The sequence below is a fragment of the Stegostoma tigrinum genome, chromosome 16 (assembly GCF_030684315.1).
Source record: "Stegostoma tigrinum isolate sSteTig4 chromosome 16, sSteTig4.hap1, whole genome shotgun sequence".
NCBI lineage: Eukaryota > Metazoa > Chordata > Chondrichthyes > Orectolobiformes > Stegostomatidae > Stegostoma > Stegostoma tigrinum.
In genome coordinates this window covers 6,517,945-6,537,485 of record NC_081369.1, presented here as the reverse complement: position 1 = coordinate 6,537,485, position 19,541 = coordinate 6,517,945, and the positions used below count along the sequence as shown (strand labels likewise).

General features: G+C 46.9%; 1 protein-coding gene across 10 annotated transcripts in view; it reads left to right on the top strand.

Moving 5' to 3' along the window:
- The window catches only part of LOC125459689 (RNA-binding Raly-like protein), a 1,242,755-nt gene that overhangs the window by 1,211,720 nt on the left and 11,494 nt on the right, over nucleotides 1-19,541 (top strand). For 9 of the 10 annotated variants that reach the window (XM_059651584.1, XM_059651585.1, XM_048546398.2 and 6 more), the window contains 3 exons: nucleotides 3,305-3,418; nucleotides 12,412-12,605; nucleotides 17,539-17,606. In XM_059651584.1, the coding sequence (XP_059507567.1) occupies nucleotides 3,305-3,418; nucleotides 12,412-12,605; nucleotides 17,539-17,577 (347 nt within the window). In that variant the 3' untranslated portion in view covers nucleotides 17,578-17,606. The remainder of the gene's footprint in view (nucleotides 1-3,304; nucleotides 3,419-12,411; nucleotides 12,606-17,538; nucleotides 17,607-19,541) is intronic. The other variant, XM_048546402.2, reaches the window with a different exon arrangement.

Here is a 19,541-nt window from a genome sequence, read left to right as displayed (position 1 = left end):
AAAACCTACTGTCCTTTTTGATTTTACTCTCATTTAATGTCAGTCACTGGACCAACCCCTTGGTCCTCCCTGTGCTGTCACGTTTTGTCCAGTTTGGCCCATTACGTTTAGTCGTAGTTGAATCCATTTTCTAAATGGACCACACCTGCTTTATGAGAAGAGAAGCTTTTTTTTTCAAAAAAAAAGGAAGAGTTTGGAAATTTGGCCAGAATTCTTCCCAGCCTTGCACTGGGAATGTTCATACCTCTGACAGCTGCCATTATTCTCCAGCCCAAATCACAGCAGGAGATCAGGACCCAATTTCAGGGCTAGAACTTCTCAATTGTCAGCACAAGCAGAAGATGTTTGAAAGGCAGTCAGTTGATGTATCAGATTCGGAGCATCTGTGGTGTTTGGCCCTTCTGACTCTTGAGCCCTGAGATGCAGTGTGGACTGGCCACCTGTAGTAGGTGCTGTTTTGCAGGGTCCAGCACATCATCTGTGTTCGACTGAGGTGATAAGAATGGGATAATGCTGAGACAGGTTCATTTTTAAACTTCCCAATGAGCCTTTCCCTCAAGGTTGGTTTCTAATGCAACTTGCGAAGAGAAAAAGGACTGTATTTTAAGGGCTATTAATTCTAATCTCTGGATGCTTGCCCATTGAAGGCTGGTTTAGCAGCATTCAAGAGAAGAAATGAACCCCATCTGTTTGGTTTGAAGGCCAGTTCTCAGTGTTACACCACACTGGTCTGGACACCCAGTGTCCTGCCAACTCGAATTAAATCACTCGAGCACATCATTAATTGGACTTGAAGGAAACCCCCAGGCTGTACAAAACAGATGGCAGTTGTAAACGAAATAGCCAATACTGAACCGTTTTCTCCTTTAAAATGTTCCTGGCCTGCTGCTGCTTGCACTCACATGAAAGACAGTCCCTTGAGTGAAGTTTCAAAGGTCTGGCAATGTTAGTGAGGCTGCACCAGTACAAGAGGAGCTCACTCTGCATTACAATCTGAGTAATGTGAGTCCAGCTCTCAGTGACTAAAAGCAATGCTTGGTGAAGCACGAGAGTACTGATAGCAAATTGCTCACTGGTTTGATTTCCAGTCTGCTCCAGGTTAAGCGATCTCTGCTGAGCACCAGCTGAGTTACTCCACTTGGCCACACCAACTGGGCTGTTCCACTTGGCCGCAACAACTGAGGTGCTCCAATTGGCCACAACAACTGGGCTGTTCCAATTAGCCTTGTAAACAAGGGACAGAGAACTCTGTATAGATCACTGCCCTTTATGTGGAGAAGTACAGCACCAAGTGTAGCTGTATCAGTGGCTCCCATGTTTGAAAGCTCACCAGCACTCATATCCTGATCAGATTCAAAACAGATCGAGCAACTCAAAACCATGCATCCAGATGGCATTGTGGCCATCAGCAGCAGAATTATATTCTACTGCAATCTGTAATCTCATGAACCAGCATATCCCCCACTCTACCAGTACTATCAGCCAGAAGATTAACTGTGGTTCAGTGAAGAGCGCAGGGGTGGCATGCCAGGAACAGCAGCAGATGCACTTAAAAATGCAGTGCAAACATGGTGAAGCTGCACAGCAGGAGTTATATGCATGTCTTTTTATTATTCGTAGGATCACTGGTTAGGTGCGCACTTATTACCCACCTCTAATTGTCTGGTTTTGCCGGTGATGCTCACATTCCAAGAGTGACCATAAAAATTAAACCTTGGCTCACGCCAAGGAACAGAAAAGTTCTCTCCAGCGAAGGGTTCAGGATTTCCAGAAGAGGACACTGATTTACTACTGATAATGGGAACTGCAGATGCTGGAGAATCCAAGATAACAAAGTGTGGAGCTGGATGAACACAGCAGGACAAGCAGCATCTCAGGAGTCTCTCTGATGAAGAGTCTAGGCCCGAAAGGTCAGCTTTTGTGCTCCTGAGATGCTGCTTGTCCTGCTGTGTTCATCCAGCTCCACACTTTGTTATCAGTGATTTACTACTGCCTGTTTTTTAAACTAATGCCAAACAGTAGTTTCACTGCCTCTTGTGGTTTTGTCAGTGTTTTTAATGGATTAGCTGCTAAAGCAATTGATTGTTGCCCTGGATACATACTAGCCCCTATACCTGGGATTATTGATTACAGTTTGTCTGGGGAATTGTACACACACCACTTGTGTTTCCCCACTCCCTTCAGGCCTGTGTCAGGAGGACAGCTGAGATCTGTCCTGTTCTCATTTCCCTCCAGACAAGCAAAGCCTTCTTACTGAAGGGCACAGAGTGATTTGCATCTAAACCAATGGCTAAAAATAATCGGGAATAGCTTGTAATTCCTTTCCTAGTTTTCTAGAGATCTGCTTCTCTCCCTTTTCCCACCCCATCCCTGACTGTACTTGTAGAGTAGACCAATGAAATCAGGCTTTTCCTTTCAGAGTCAGTGCCATTATTGATCCTCCAAGCATGCCTGGAGGAATTATTTGACATTGTGTCTATCCATCTTGGTAAGATTCTGATTTAGACTCAAAATATTGCTACATAATACAGCTGGTCAAATCGCTGATGAGGAATGCATTGTAAGCATGTTCTTCATAAGAGGTATCCAATGAATATTCAATTCTGTCTGATTAATGAGTTTAGGCACAGTGACAGGCATTTTATGCCTCTTCCTCTCTGTCCTAATTTTTAAAACAGATTAAATACTGATAAGGCATTAAGCAAGTGAGTGAATTCCTATGGAAATGCAGTTGTCCTCCTGGATACTCTTAGATATGTATTTGCCCTAATGGATGTGGCTTTCTGCTCAGCGTCTGCTTGCAGCCAGGGATTTTGAGCTTCTGACTGTTCAATACCGTGTGCCAGAATCACAGTGATACCAGTGTTAAGCTGTCACTACATTCTCAATTCTGCACCCGGGACTGTTGCAGCTAGGACATGTTATATTGTTAACTGGTAAATTGTGGAACACCGTAATTCATAACAACATAAGAACTAGGAGCAGGACTAGGCCATCTGGCCCCTCGAGCCTGATCTTTGCCTTCGATCAACTCTGATCAACTTTGCCTTTGATCTTAAATTTTCTAATGATGGACCAGCATTTGTTGCCCATCCCTGAGCGCCTCAAGCAGGTGATGGTGAACTGCCTTCTTGGTCCATTCAGTGTAAGTAGACCCATAATGTGTAGGCTCTTCAAAGCCAATGTTGTCTGAGCTGATGATTAAGTGTCTTTATTTAGGTCATGTTTTGTAGGCTGTTGTCACCACTTTGCTGAGAAGTTGTTTGGCTGTGTTGTTTGTTCGACTGGTGTTTTGTTTTTCCAGTGAAAGCTGATGACCTGCAGACAATAAAGAAAGAGCTCACCCAGATAAAGTATCGCATCGACAGTTTGCTGGACAGTCTGGACAGGATGGAGAAGCAACGCAAAGCTTCACCAGGTGAGTGAGAGGAAAGGGACAAGCAGAAATACTTCTTGGATTAAAACTAGCACAGTCAATGCTACAGAAGCTCAGCACTGAGCCTCTGCAGTGTGGAAGCAGGCCATTTGGCCCTCTGACCCTCCAAACAGGACCCCATCCAGATCCACCCTATTTCTGCATTTCCCATGGCCCACCCACCTAACCTGCATGTCTTTGGGGGAAACCAGTGCAGACATGGGGAGAATGTGGAAACTCCACACAGGTAGTCATCCAAGGGTGGAATCGAAGCCAGGTCTCTGGTGCTGTGAGGCTGTAGTGCTAACCACTGATCCACCATGCCACCCATATAGAGTCCCTACAATGTGGAAACAGGCCCTTTGGCCCAACAAGTCCACATCGACCCTCAGAGCATCACATCCCTTTGTTGCCCACTTAACCCATACATCCCTGAACACTGCGGGCAATTTAGCACGGCCAATCCACCTAGCCTGCACATCTTTGGATTGTGGGAGGAAACCGGAGCACCTGGAGGGAACGCACACAGGCTCATGGACAATGTGCAAACTCCACCCAGACAGTCGCCCCAAGAGTGGAATCGAACCCATGTCCCTGGCACTGTAAGCCTCTGTGCCACATCTGTGGAGAGCGAAACAGAGTTAATGTTTTGAGCCCAATATGATTTCTTCAGAGTCCAAACCCAACCCTTCTGAAGAAGTCATATTAGATTTGAAATGTGAACTCTCTTCCCCACTCCACGCATTCTGCCAGGCCAGCTGAGTTTCTCCAGCATTCTCTGTGTGTGTTTCAGATTTCCAGCATTTACTGTATTTTGCATGTATTTTCAATGCTGGAATAGATTTGTCATGAATATTGGTGAGGATGTTTAGTCTGGGTAAGGGAAGGCTTAACTTAGGAGACTAGTATTGTCATCCAGCTCAGAAACCAAACAGAGGTTTGGGGACCCCGTTGCAGAACACCTACACTCGGTTCACAATAAACAACTGCACCTCCCAGTTGCGAACCATTTCAATTCCCTCTCCCATTCCTTAGATGACAAGTCCATCCTGGGCCTCCTGCAGTGCCATAATGATGCCACCCGTAGGTTGCAGGAACAGCAATTCATATTCCACTTGGGAACCCTGCAGCCCAATGGTATCAATGTGGACTTCACCAGCTTCAAAATCTCCCCTACCCCACCGCATCCCAGACCAGCCCAACTCGTCCCAGCCTAACCTGTTCCTCCTCTCACCTATCCCCTCCTCCCACCTCAAGTCCGCACCTCCATTTCCCACCTACTAACCTCATCCTGCCCCCTTGACCTGTCCATCCTCCCTGGACTGACCTATCCCCTCCCCGCCTCCCCACCCATACTCTCCTCTCCACCTATCTTCTCCTCTATCCATCTTCAGTCCACATCCCCCTCTCTCCCCATCCCCCTTTTCTGATGAAGGGTCTGGGCCCAAAACATCAGCTTTTGTGCTCCCAAGATGCTGCTTGGCCTGCTGTATTCATCCAGCCCCACACTTTGTTATCTCAGCTACACAGTGATTGGATAGAGGTTTTGCTCTATCCCTACTCTGTGTCTCAGCCCTAACTTTAATCTTTAAATGACAACACTGACATGAAGGATTTCTGCCATTTCCCTATTATTCCTTCTGTCTGTGAAAATGATAACCCTGCCTGTCACTCTAATACACCACAGTGCCCCCACGCCAACATTCCTGTTGCAGCCCTGCTTCTGTGCTCCAGCAAGCCGCAGTGCAAGCCAAAAGAACAACATCTCATTTTCCCCTCTGGTACCTTACAGCTTGGGGACTCAATCTCGAGTTCAATAACTTTAGAGCCAGAGTCCATCCTCTTATATTTTTTAACCCACTCCACACCCAGTCCTAACACAGTGTGGAGTTGGAGGAACACAGCAGGACTGGCAGCATCAGAGGAACAAGAAATCAGATTTCTGAAGAAGGGTCCCGACCTGAAACGTCAGTTTTCCTGTTCCTCTGATGCCGCCTGGCCTGCTGTGTTCCTCCAGGGCCACTCTTTGTTATCTCTGACTCCAGCATCTGCAGTTCTTGCTATCTTACACCCAGTCCTGTTGCTTTTAGCCCAACAACGAATTCTAATTTATTCCTAGGCCCCTTATGACTTTAAATGGGTTGCATTCAGCACAACTCGTCCATTTTCTCCTACTCGTAGGTCTTACTTATCTCTTGTTCAGCTTTCCTTCTTTCTTGGCATGCTAATCATAATCTCCATGTTCCCCTATTCCATTCATATTTCTTTCCCTCTGGGCTCCATTTCCACCTATCTCTGCACCTATCCCCTCTGCCCCTCTCAAATTCAGCTTCAAGCTAAATACTACCTTTTCTGAGCTGTGATAACAAGGTGTGGAGCTGGATGAACATGGCAGGCCAAGCAGCATCTTAGGAGCACAAGGGTCTAGGCCCGAAACATCAGCTTTTGTGCTCCCTAAGATGCTGCTTGGCCTGCCGTGTTCATCCAGCTTCACACTTTGTTATCTCAGATTCTCCAGCATCTGCATATCTCTGATACAATTTTCCTAGCTGTGGTGGGTTCACATGAAGAGTTGCTGGACTCAGAACATTAACTCTGTTTTCTTCCCCCAGATGCTGCTGACCTGCTGAGTTTCTCCATCCATTTCTGTTTTTGTCCCTAACATTTATAATAGTTCTTTCACAATTTGTTCTCCGTTCTCTGACAATGCAGAACTTGAGTCTTGATGGAGAAAGAGACGTGTTGCTGTGTCTTTCATTTCTCACTCAGGACAAATGCCCAATTTCCAGTGATCACAACAGATTTAACTACAGGGTTTTACTATAGGATGCTGATTAATTGGGAATTCAACTCTGATTGGCCATGGCATTGCTATGGTGAAACTAACATGAAACTTAACATATTGGAAGGTTTGACGTAAACGGAAAAGGTGAATAGGCTGTGTCTGTTTTCCCTGGAGCATCGGAGGCTGAGGGGTGACCTTATAGAGGTTTATAAAATCATGGGGGACATGGATAGGGTGAATAGCCAGGGTCTTTTCCCCAGGGTAGGGGAGTGCAAAACTAGAGGGGCATCGGTTTAAGGTGAGAGGGGAAAGATTTAGGAGAGACCTAAGGAGCAACCTTTTCACACAGAGGGTGGTGCGTGTATGGAATGAGCTGCCAGAGGAGGTGGTGGGGGCTGGTGTAATTACAACATTTAAAAGATACCTGGATGAGTACATGAATAGGGAGGGTTTGGAGGGATATGGGCCAAATTCTGGCCAGGGGGACTAGATGATTTAGGATGTCTGGTCGGCATGGACAAGTTGGACCGAAGAGTCTGTTTCTGTGCTGTACAGCTCTATGACTCAATAACTGTATATTCTCCACACGACCCCACCGTTCTTTGACCTCCTTTCCGCTAGTATTGTTTTGTTTAATCCCACTTTTTGTTTAATTTTCTAACCTGTGTCACTGCTCCTGTTAGATATTCCAAATGCTCCCTTTGTTCACTGTGTTCCCTGGCCTCCCTTCTGAAGTTCTTTGGCTTGCTTTTGATGCTGCTTGTAATCTTGTTTAGTTAGCTAGATTGTGCTATACCAACTTCTTCTAAAGAGCCTATACTTTATTTCTTTGCCGTGATGTTTGAATTTCTATATTTCGGTTTGGTGCCTGCCATTTCTGAAAATCTGCTGCAGCTCTACTGAATGGTTTTTGACCTTGACTTTAACACCAGTATCAAATCTAACCACAAAACAGTTACGAGATCTCAGGCACTCACCACAGTGCATAGAACCCGTAAGCTGTGGGAGCCAGCCATTGAATTCCACATTGACCAACTCGTAACCCAACACTTCCTCTGGCTAAGCCACCTCGCTCACACATGTCCTGAACACTATGGAGGCAACTTAACAAGTCCACCATCTTTGGAGTGTGGGAGAAAACCCCCACTGACGTGGGGACAACATGCAAGCTCCATAGTTTCCCGAGGCTGGGATTGAACCTGGGCCCCTAGAGCTGTGAGGCAGCAGTGCTAACCGCTGAGCCACCATTCAGATGGCTGTGGTCTCTTATAACTTCCACCTCAGCTGTAGCCCTTGCAAATATTTTATCTTTCTTCTCACGTTAATTTGATGCATCCACTCATCAGGGTGCGGTTGGGATTCCCTGTCTCCTGACTGTGTGGATGTGTTGACATTACTTCCAGCCCTCCTGTGTGCCTGTTTGCAGGCTGTTCTCATTTGGGTTAGGGGTAGGTTTGCCCACTTGGGATCTGTGCTGAAACTGGCAGACTTGTTTCTCTTTGCCATTTCACTGTTGGCAATGAGAGAATTTTCATCTCTTCAGCTTTAACCTGAGCTGATGGAACCTTTCGAATGCTCACAGAGTCTTCAACTGTAATTCACACATAATTGATGATAATGCCAGTAAATAAAGTGACGAGTTTAATTCCATCGTTTCCATTGACACTCATCATACTCAAATGCTAAATCTTCTCATTCTAATCTCTGACACCAATTATTTATTTATTATTACTCATTTGAAGAGTCTCTTTAGTGAAATGGATGTTACAGCCAAAAGCCAGAGTATCTCTCCATTTAAGTCATTGGGTTTATTTACTTGTACAACTTCCAATGTGTTATTTGGAAATAAATTCACACTGAGAATCCTGGTGCTCCCAATTCCTCATCTCAAGTTGCTTCTTTTACAACTAGCGCATCTTCCCAGTTTTAATGCAACCCAAAACTCTCTGTACAGATATAACCTGGGTTGAAAAGACAGACATCATAATTCTCTCTCCTGGTTGTGCTCACAGTTGAAAAGGACATGATGACAATTCCCGGGAGTTACAGTCACTTTGAAATCTGTTGCCCTAAGTACATGTTTGACAGTTCTATTCAATTAGACCTGTGGTATAAATACTGGCCATTGGGACTGCCAGTCATTTGCTGTAATTTCTCATTGATCTTGAGTTTGCTGTGATCACAATGAGTCAAGAGACTTGAATTGCGAATGTCACCTACTAATTGCAGGAATTTATTGGCAGTCCTCAGGCACAGAAGGAACATCCTATTTTCCCTGACAGAACCTGAGTGCTGACCTTCGGTTCTCTCACTGGCACCTGCAGTGCTGTCGTTATAGTTGAAAGTGTTGTGCCTGTGTCCTAACCTGCAGCAGTTTCCATTCACTCATCATTTCTGGCCTCGCTAACTCCTTCATGAGATGTGGAGGATCGCCTGAAAGGCCAGCATTTACTGTCCATTCCAAATTGTCCTTGAACTGAACGGCTTGCTCGGCCATTTCAGAGGGCAGCTAAGAGTCAGTAACATTCCTGTGGACCCGGAGTCACAGGTAGACCAGGTCAGGTAAGAACTTTCCCTAAAAAGACATTAGTGAACCAGATGGGTTGTCACAATAGTTGAAGATCGTTTCATGATCACCGTAACTGAGACAAGAATTGAATTCCACCTTTTATCGAGTGAACTTCAACCTCTGCACCACCCCCCCACCCCCAACAACTCCTGTGTTTGGATTTTTGTCCCTCTAGCGTTGTTGACCTACCCTGGTTCACAGTCTGTCATCCTGACCAATTTAAAACCAACATCCTGCCCACCTCTGTAACATCAGCCAGCTTCCTGATCTCTGCATTCCTCAAATTCCAACCGCTTAACTCCGCTCTGTGTCCCTTTAATAAAGAAATCACATGACTCCAGGTCGTAGTCCAGCAGAATTATCTAAAATCACAAGCTTTCAGAGCAAAAACTTTCAATTCTTTTGTCAATTGAAGGGACTTCACCTGACCAGGAGCAACGTTCCGAAAGCTGGTGTTTTCCAATAAATCTGTCAGATTATAACCTGGTGTTCTGTGGCTTCTGACTTTTTCCACCCCAGTCCAACACCAGCACCTCCACATCATTAATAAAGACCTTATGCCATGCAGTTCCCTTTCTCTGGAATGTCTTCCCTGACTCTCTCCAACTCCATCTGCTCAGCAATCTCTTTAAAGGGGCACCACATGGACCAAACATTTTAACGCCTCTCTCTCCCTTCCTAATGATTCCTTTCACTCTCCGTCCATTTTTAACAAGTCATTCCCTGAGAAATGTGTTGCAGGCGATATATGCAACCTGGTGTTCTTGCATAGAAAGTAGTTGGGGAGGTGGAAGGTGACATCAAGCTTAGATGAGGTGCCCTCTGCGGGATCAGCCTGCTGATACTCTGTGCCTCAGACTGGAGTGTAAATGATGGCTTCTTGAATTGCAAGTATTGCCGGGAGTCTGTGGAAGCAGAAAAGCTGGATTGGAAAGAGACGGGCAGAGAGAACCAGGAGACAGAGAGAAAAAACTGCACTTCATTAGATCTGAGTTATAAGTAATTGACACATTAGACACAACAGATTGGAAATTGAGTGTCGTTTGTGAGCTATTTGCGCTGTAAATGAAAAGTTCCTGCCTGCAGCAAACACCAGTGTGTGCTCCACATTCAAATTAATTTCAGCAAAGGAGCACTGTGTGAAACAGGGAAATTGAAGGCAGCGTGAGGGGGAAGCGTGGGGTAATGGATTAATAATCTGTTGTCTAATGTTTGCATTTATATGCTGCCACTTACAACCTCAGGACAGACTGAAGCACATCTTAGCCTGTCGAAGTGTAGTCATTGCAACAGCCAATGTCCACAAACAGCCCAGAATGACTGACCAGCCGATCTGTTTCAGTAACGTTGCTGGAGAAATAAACATTGTCAGGAACACTGACTCGTTTGAAATAGTGCAGCAACATCATTTCCATCCAACTGTACAAGTAAACACAGCAGTCAGACACTTAGCCTTATCACAGAGCACTGGGACTTCTATCCCAGAACACTGGGACCTCGAACACAGTGCACTGAAACACCTGTTCCAGCAGATTGTGACCTCTGTTCCGGAGAACTGAAACTTCTGTTCCAGAACACAGGGAGGCCTATTGCGGAGTACTGGGGCTTTAGATCACACAGTACAGCGACCACTTCACCCCAGCACAGGGACTCCTGTTCCAGAGCACAGGGACAACTATTCAGAGCACAGGGACACATATTCCAGAGCACAGGAACTCCTATTCCAGAGCACTGGAATTCCTATTCCAGAGCACAGGCACCTCTATTCCAGAGCACTGGGACCTTTATTCCAGAGCAGAGGGGCTCCTATTCCAGAGCCCTGGGCTCTCTATTCCAGAGTACATTAGACTCCTATTCCAGAACACAGGAATTTCTATTCCAGAGCACTGGGACTCCTATTCCAGAGCACTGGAATCTCTATTCCAGAGCACTGGGACATCTATTCCAGAGCACAGGGACTTCTAGCCCAGAGCGCAGAGACTCCTATTCCAGAGCACAGGAACCTCTAATTCAGAGCACTGGGACTCCTATTCCAGAGCACAGGGCCTTCTATTCCAGACCACTGGAATTCCTATTCCAGAGCACTGAGGTTCTATTCCAGAGCACAGGGACTTCTATTCCAGGGCACTGGAATTCCTCTTCCACGGCACAGGAACCTCTATTCCAGAGCAAAAGGACTTCTATTCCAGAGCACTGGAACCTCGAATCCAGAGCACAGGGACTCCTATTCCAGAGCACAGGAACCTTAATTCAGAGCACAGGGACTCCTATTCCAGAGCACAGGGCCTTCTATTCCAGAGCACTGGAGTCCTATTCCAGAGCACAGTGACTTCTATTCCAGAGCACAGGGATTTCTCTTCCAGAGCACAGGAACCTGAGATCCAGAACACAGGAACTTTTATTCCAGAGCACTGGAAATCCTCTTCCAGGGCACAGGAATCTCTATTCCAGAGCACAGGGTCTTCTATTCCAGAGCACAGGAACCTCTAATCCAGAGCACAGGGACTTCTATTCCAGAGCACAGGGACTTCTATTCCAGAGCGCAGGGACTTCTATTCCAGAGCGCAGGTACCTCTAACCCAGAGCACAGGGACTTCTATTCCAGAGCACTGGGGTCCTATTCCAGAGCACAGGGACGTCTGTTCCAGAGCACTGGAATTCCTTTTCTAGGGCACAGAAACCTCTATTCCAGAGCACGGGGACTTCTATTCCAAAGCACAGGAACCTCTAATCCAGAGCACAGGGACTTCTATTCCAGAGCACAGGGACTTCTATTCCAGAGCACAGGAACCTCTAATTCAGAGCACAGGGACTCCTATTCCAGGGCACTGGGGTCCTATTCCAGAGCACAGGGACGTCTGTTCCAGAGCACTGGAATTCCTTTTCTAGGGCACAGAAACCTCTATTCCAGAGCACGGGGACTTCAGTTCCAGAGCACAAGGACTCCCATTCCAGAGCACAGGGACTTCTATTCCAGAGTACAGGAACCTCTAATCCAGAGCACAGGAACCTCTAATTCAGAGCACAGGGATTCCTATTCCAGGGCACTGGGGTCCTATTTCAGACCACAGGGATGTCTGTTCCAGAGCACTGGAATTCCTTTTCCAGGGCACAGAAACCTCTATTCCAGAGCACAGGGACTTCTGTTCCAGAGCACTGGAATTCCTCTTCCAGAGCACAGGAACCTCTATTCCAGAGCACAGAGACTCCTATTCCAGAGCACAGGAACCTCTAATCCAGAGCACAGGGACTTCTTTTCCAGAGCACAGAGATTTCTATGCCAGAGCACTGGGACTCCTATTCCAGAGCACAGGGACCCTCTATTCCAAATCACTCTGGATTTTGAGCCAGGACATTTGGAGCGAACATGAGGTCAAACCCGGAGGGTGATGGGGGTCCTGAATGCACCGCCGTTTGGGGGGGGGGGTTGTAGTTGAGGCAGGGAACACCCGGAACCTTCAGAAAGCACTCAGATGAGCACCTGAGTTGTTCTAACATTCCGGGCAATGGGCGAGCGCTGGAAAGTGGGACCAGTGTGAGTTCGGTGTAGTACAAACCCTGTGAGCTTTGGCAGTATTGAGGGAGTTGGGGTGGTGATGATGAGGTGCTGGAAACCAATGGTAAACAGCTGTCCCTTTGTAGAGACCAAGGCGGAGACGCTGGTCACGAAAGACCGTAACCCTGGTGGCGGCGTGCCGGATAACCGTGACGACGCAACGGCTGATGAGCAGACGGAGGGTGACACTGTGGACGGCGCCGAGCTGGAAGGAGACGAAATCCTGGAGGAGGGTGATGGAGTGGAGGACGACTTTGATGAGGAAGGCACGGATGAGCTGGTAAGTGCTGGGCGCTGTGGTTGGGGGGTGGGGGCGGTAGCCAGGTCAGATTCTCAAAGTGAAATCTGCTGCAGTTGTGACAGGGCGGGTCTGAGACAGGGTAGGACCAACTGTAGGGAGCTGGGGGCAGAGACGAAGGACAGGGGGCCCTGAAGGACAAGACGTGCTGGTTTTTACTTGACTGGTGAAGTGGTCAACTGTCTCCAACATCCCCATGCTGTAAGGTGCCAAGCAGGAGGGATAGAAGGAAAGACCCAGATTACTTTAGCCGCGTGTTGTTAATACAGTCAGCTCGGCTCCTGGCAGATGCTGTGTTCAGAATGTAGCACACACACGCTCAGGACTACCCTGGCCGACTTCGCAACGTCTTGCACCAGCTCGTTTGCAGCAGTCCCTGGTAGAAAATTGCGTTCGAAGTGAATTCAAGTGCGTCTCACATCGCGTCAAAAGAACCGTGTCAGAGACATCTGTGCACGCAGCTTCCCTGTTTCTGGCACTGTTGATCATTAAAATGAACAGAGGCAGGATATTACCTTAGAGGCCTCCAGTGAATGATGGGTTAGGACAGTTGGTCCATGATTAAGGAGATACTCCTGGATTCGGAGTTTTTAATCTTTCAGGCACTGGGGGTAATTTCAGAACAAGTATGTATTGGACGGTAGTGCAATGCTCATCATCATATAGTCTGTCCAACATCGATTTCCCCCGGTTGCAATGTAACACATTTAGCCCTCAGCTCGCTGCTGCCTCTGGGTTGGAATCTTGTGGGTTGAACCCAGACTCCAGAGCTAGAACCCAGGCTGGGAGCGAATTGGCTCCGAGCTTTTCCAGCAGTCATTCCTGGTATAAGGTACGTATTCTGCGAGGAGGGATTGAGCGCACTGAAATTCCTAGAATTCAGAAAAATGAGAGGGTGACCTCTTTGAAACAGCTAATTCACTCGGCGTCTGATGTGGGCGATACTGAAAAGCTGATCTCTCCCATGGATGGAGCGTGTACAACGCGGGGTCGGGGGTGGGTTGGGGGCTGTTCACAGTCTCACATTAACAGCTTGGCCAGTCTACTCTGAGCTGGGGAGAAATTCCTTCACTCAAGATGCTTGCTAACCTTCGGAATTCGCTGTCCACACGAGCTTCGAGCTGTTGAGTGTTTTCAAGGCAGCGATGAATAGACTTCTTGCAACAAAGGGAATTACGGGATATGGCAAGAATTTAGAATTAAGGTCAGCTCTCATTGTGTTGAAAGGTGGTGCAGGCTGTATGGTATACATTTATGTGTATTTCTTACACATTATTGGGAATGGAGTTAGCTCAGTTGGCTGGATGGCTGGTTTGTATGTGATGCTAACAGCATGGGTTCAACTCCTGAGGTCACCATTAAGCACAGTAAGAGAAATTGCTGGGAAAGGTTACCAGCTCTGGCAGCATCAATGGAGAGAAATCAGAGTTAACACAATGGGTCAAGTGACCTTAACTCAGAGCTTTCCGGCAATTTCTGATTTACAGCATCTGCAGTTCATTTGGCTTTTTTTTTCTATCACCATTAACTTCTGCCTTCTGAACTGTCCCCTCACCTGAGGCGTAGTTCCCCTAAGGCTAAACCACTACCAGCCATCTCCCTCTAATAAGAACATCCCTCTGGGACTATGGAAAATTAGTATTCCTGATGTGACCCTGACTAGACTTTGAGTGCACTTCCTTGGCTGCAAGGAAAGGCTCTATATAAATGCAAGTCTTTTCACGGAGTCGCTTTCCAGTGATTGATCCAAGTGTCCATTCTTCGCGCGGAGCCAGAACTTGCATTTGTATGGCACCTTTACAACACCATGACATTTGAAATCTTGTCACAGAAATCTGGAGAATGTGACAGCCAATTTATGCACATCAAGGTGCATGGGCAACTAACGCAGGCCCAAATTAACAGTTTAAAGGGGAGGTGGTGGCCTACTGGTATTATTGCTGGATTGCTAATCCGGAGACCCAGATAGCGTTCTGGGGACCTGGGTTCCAATCCCTCCATGGCACATGGTGGAATTTGAATTCAGTAAAAAAAATCTGGAGTTAAGAATCTAATGATGACCGTGAATCGCTTGTCAGGAAAAACCCATCTGGTTCACCAATGTCCTTTAGGGAAGGAAATTGCCATCCTTACCTGGTCTGGACTACATGTGGTGTGAGACCCACAGCAATGTGGTTGACTCTCAACTGCCCTCTGGACAGTTAGGAATGGACAATGCCAGCGACGCCCTCATTCCATTAATGAATGAAAGAAATCTGTGGACACCACCAAATCAGCGTCACAGGGGGAGTATATCCAGGCATGTCCCTGCACCCAAGTCGCTGCTGGCTGGTTCGAACTTATTTGCCACATGCCACCCATTCCTGGTGGCACTGGTGTCTCGCTGTGGCTACCTGCCTCACCGACTTGGCAAAGAAGTGCGAACAAAGCCAGGGAGCCCTCTGCTTTGTGTGTTACAAACTGCTTTCTCTTCCATCAGTCAGTTTGTTTACCCAAACCTTTTTAGATATCAGAGGCGCAGATTCTCCTGATTGTAGGAGTGCTCCATGTTCACTCACTGCTAGCTTTCTCTGGAGATTACAGATAAAGCCCACATTTCAATCGAGCGTTATGCAGGGAGCCGAATGAGATCCTCTAGCCCTTGTGTTAATTTAAATCCTTGCCATGAAGTTGTAAATTACTTACATTCTGAGCACTGAGAGTCAGCGTGAGCGCTGAATATCAGTTGGTGTTTAAAAAGAAATTTCATAAAAGGCTGACTTTTGCCTTTGATGGTTCTCCTGCGATTTAATTGTTAGGCCAGAAGTACTGTTGCTGAAATCTGCGGTGTGAGACGATTAAGCTAAGCTTTCGTCATTAGGGCAATTTGAAGAGGAAATTGTTTTTTTTGTGTGTGGATGATGAGGAGCCGGGATATAAAGTATTACTTGAACTAAAATTAAATGTGTTTTTTTCTCCCCTCTCTGTGGGAGCCTTGTTTTCATTGCTGTTTCCTCCTGCTTTCGCTCACCATTTCCACTGTTAAATTTAGTGAATTAACATTGTTGCCACCAGTTTGCTCCCTCCACCTCCGCCCTCCCTCTGCACACATTGATCCTCAGTGGAATTGTAGCCTGGTACATGTCACCAGCTCCCCCACCCTCCTTGCAGTCTCGAGGCCCCCTCCCTGCTGTCGTCTCGCTGGAGCCCGGGTCAGGAGTAGAAGGCTGCATCAAGCTCCTGCTTGCTCTCTGTCACCCAGCGGGGAGAGTCCAGAGAGCCTCTTGCCCAGGCCGCTCTGGTCAAGATCAACAAACAGTAAAGAATTGCCGAAAGGGCTAAGAGAGGCTGAACGGGTCTGGCAGCATCTGGGGACGGTGGTGGGTGGGTGCAGAGTGAACATGTTGAGGCCCATGAACCTTTGTTAACTCTGCTCACCTCACTACAGAAGCTGCCAGACCTGCTGAGTCTTCTTGTTCCAGCATCCGCAGTTCTTTGTTTTACTGCAGATGAGAATTGCCCCTTCTCAGTCTCCCTGCTCGAACGTGCAGAGGGGTCACACTTGAACAACGTACTGTACAGTCAAATTTGTGTTATCCGCACAATTGCAATACTCTAATGATTAGAATTTGCAGACACAGGCGGCCGGGCCTTCCCTCCTAATCCTGGGATTTTTAAAAGGAAGCACGCAATTGAAACATGATTTGGATTCCACTGAGGAATGGTGCGACATCACTTCCTAACAAAATTTGAACGATATTTAAAGTGGTTGGTCTCTGAGCAAGGATGAGAACAAGAGAAAAAAACACAGCTAAAAGCTAATGGTACCTGGAACTGAACTGACTGGTAATACTGGACCCTAAGTTGAAGTGTCATATCAGTAGGTCTCATTCACCAGTTTGACAGGCTTTTCCTCCAAGGAAACTGCCCCCGATCTGAATGTGATCAAAGATGGTGAGAGCGGGAAGTCCTGCCTGTGGCAGGATCGCTTAGCTCCAGTGACTAATATGTGCTAAACTGTGGACCTCCTAGGGTCAGCTGAAGGTTCAGTTTGCATCTTAGCAAAATGGATTTGGCAACAATTCTATGAAACTTCATGAGGAATCTCAGGAGCTGGCAGCAGCCTGCTTTATCTGTTATTTGTTAGGATGCTTAGAATCCCTACAGCGTGGGAGCAGGCCATTCAGCCCATCGAGTAAACACTGATCCTGCAAAGGACATCCCACCCAGACTCTTTCCTCTCTTACTGTATCCCTGTAACCCTGCATTTCCTGTGGCTAAGCCTCCCACCACATCCCTGGACACTACGGGCAATTTAGCATGGCCAATTCACCTAACCTGCACATCTTTGGACTGGGAGAGGAAACCGGAGCACCCGGAGGAAACCCACGCAGACACGGGGAGAATGTGCAAACTCCGCACAGACAGTCACCCGAGGCTGGAATCGAACCTGAGTCCCTGGCACCGTGAGGCAGCAGTGCTGACCAGTGACCCACTGTGCCACCCACAGTTGGTCTTCTCTGGACATCTCCCTATAATATCACATTTGCGAGTCAAGCAGCTCCGTGGAATTCCCTGGAAATCCCGTTGGCTGGCATTTTCCGGTTAGCTGGCAGCAACCATTTCCTGTGTGTGCCAGACAGCAGGACATCACTGTGTCAGGAGACTACCAGAGCAGAGAAGAACAGTGTCACACTGGGACCAGTGCTTTGGGGAGGGGGAGGTTAAGAAGACAACATTGGTGTAGCAGCGATCCCAATAAAACAAGACTACCTCCTGCACTTGCATCCTGTCATACTTCGGACAATGCATGGCTTTTGCTACAGGATCCCGGATTTTGCACTCAAAAGTGTTATTTCTGCTGATTTTTTTTTCCCTGTGCATGACCTGTGTGCTAATTTTCCAACCCTGCCCTCATTTCTTTCCTTTCTTCTAGATGAATAATCATACTTTGGATACATCAGGCACACAATAGAACCAGGCCTTGCAAGCATCAGGGTTCAGGTTTGTGCCTCCTTCCTATTGTCACTTGGCTGCTCTGTGTGCCGTGTGCAGAGTGGCGGCTTTTCCCATTGCACGAGAGGATTAAACATCCGTCAGCACCGAATTGGCAGGCCAGGGCGCGGGTAGTTTTGGCGTCTTTGCCCGCTCACTGAGTGAGGCCGCATGTTAGATAGAGGTCGGTGCGGCCTCTGCGCTTTGGCCTCTGGTTCACGGCCGAACGTCAAGCTGCATTCCAGAGTTGACGGTCCGTTATCCGACTGGAGTCTCCCGGTGTCGTACTGAGGGACTGCTGCTTTGTCAGAGGTGTCATGTTTCCAGTGAGACATTAAACCCTGTCTGCCCCCTCAAGCGAATGTCACAAATTTCTGTCTCTACTTTGAAGCCAATTGCCCGGCCGTATTTATCCCCCAACACGCTTCACGCCAACACTGATTATGTGACAAATATGCATGCGCTGTGGACTACAATACAAATCTCCCTCCCTGTTCTCACAACCTGAAGAGACTGTGTTTTAACTGTGCTCCCTGTTAAACAGTCAGGGTATATTTGATCTACTCCCTCAGTTTGTGGGTTGACTTTGTAAGAACGGCAGCATCACTGTGGTGAAGTCAAACCACAAGTAGGGTTTATTCCACACAAATTTAGATGCAAGGGAATACTTCACAATGCAGGTACATGCATTACAGGGAAACAGAAAAGATACAAATTATTTAATTAGTAACAACTTGAGCACAAAACAATCAAAGGATATTAGTTTATTGATGCACTTGTTCTTAAGATGAAGTCCATAAGTCCAAAGCTGGAGTTCGAAGTCTACAGTTCTTTTATGAGGGACATTGATTTAGCTTGTAGCTCATTTAGAGATAGTAAGAACTGCAGATGCTGGAGAATCTGAGATAACAAGGTGTAGAGCTGGATGAGCACAGCAGGCCAAGCAGCATCAGAGGAGCAGGAAAGCTGACGTTTCGGGCCTAGACCCTTCATCAGAGTCTAGGCCCAAAACGTCAGCCTTCCTGCTCCTCTGATGCTGCTTGGCCTGCTGTCTTCATCCAGCTCTGCACCTTGTTATCTCTGTAGTTCATTTCGTTGATTTAGCTAGCCAATAATTCAGGCACTGTGGACATTTTTAATGTATTTGTTCAGAGATGTTATGATACATTTCTCAAACAGGTGGGAGTAGAAAGCTGGCCTTCTGAGCCAGATATAGGGGCACTACCACTGCTGTACAAGACCCTAAAGTTCAGACATTGTAAATGGTTTCCTCTCTTCAAAAATACCTTCAAATGTCTTCGGAAGACATTCTGTTGAACTGTTACTTTTGCTTCACAAACAAAAATGTATTAATGGCGAAGAACACAAGTACAGATCGTCGGCCGATTTTTATAGGCCAGAGGCCTTTCCTCTTTTGGCCAGAGTTATAGGTTTTAGTCTAGTCAGTAGATGTTGCTGGCGACTTTTCTTGGAGACCCCTTTGTCTCTGTGGCAGATTATAACACACAAATGAACATTCCCAGAGCCACCAAATGATAGGTGAGCTATTGATTATCTGGCTGGTTTTAGCTTCTGAGGAACTTCTGGAAGGTTACTGCTATGTCTCACGATCATAGTAGCCATCTTTGTTGACTGTCAAAAGTGCTTCTAAAACAATCATTAAATACATATAGGTGTATTTATTAAAATTTCTATTCTTTAAATTCATCTGTGACACAGATATTCGTCCCTTTTTCCAATATGTCAAGTCTTGCTGTGTTCAAAATGGCTGCCGCATTTCCCATGTTGTGACAGGGATTACAAAATGCTTTAATGGCTGTAAAACACTGTGGGGCACCCTGAAGATGTAAAGAAGTGCAGAGGGGATTTGCAAGAGTGATTCCACAAATGAGGGATTTTGGCTGCAGTTGGAGAAACTGGGGCTGTTATCCTTGTGTAGCGAAG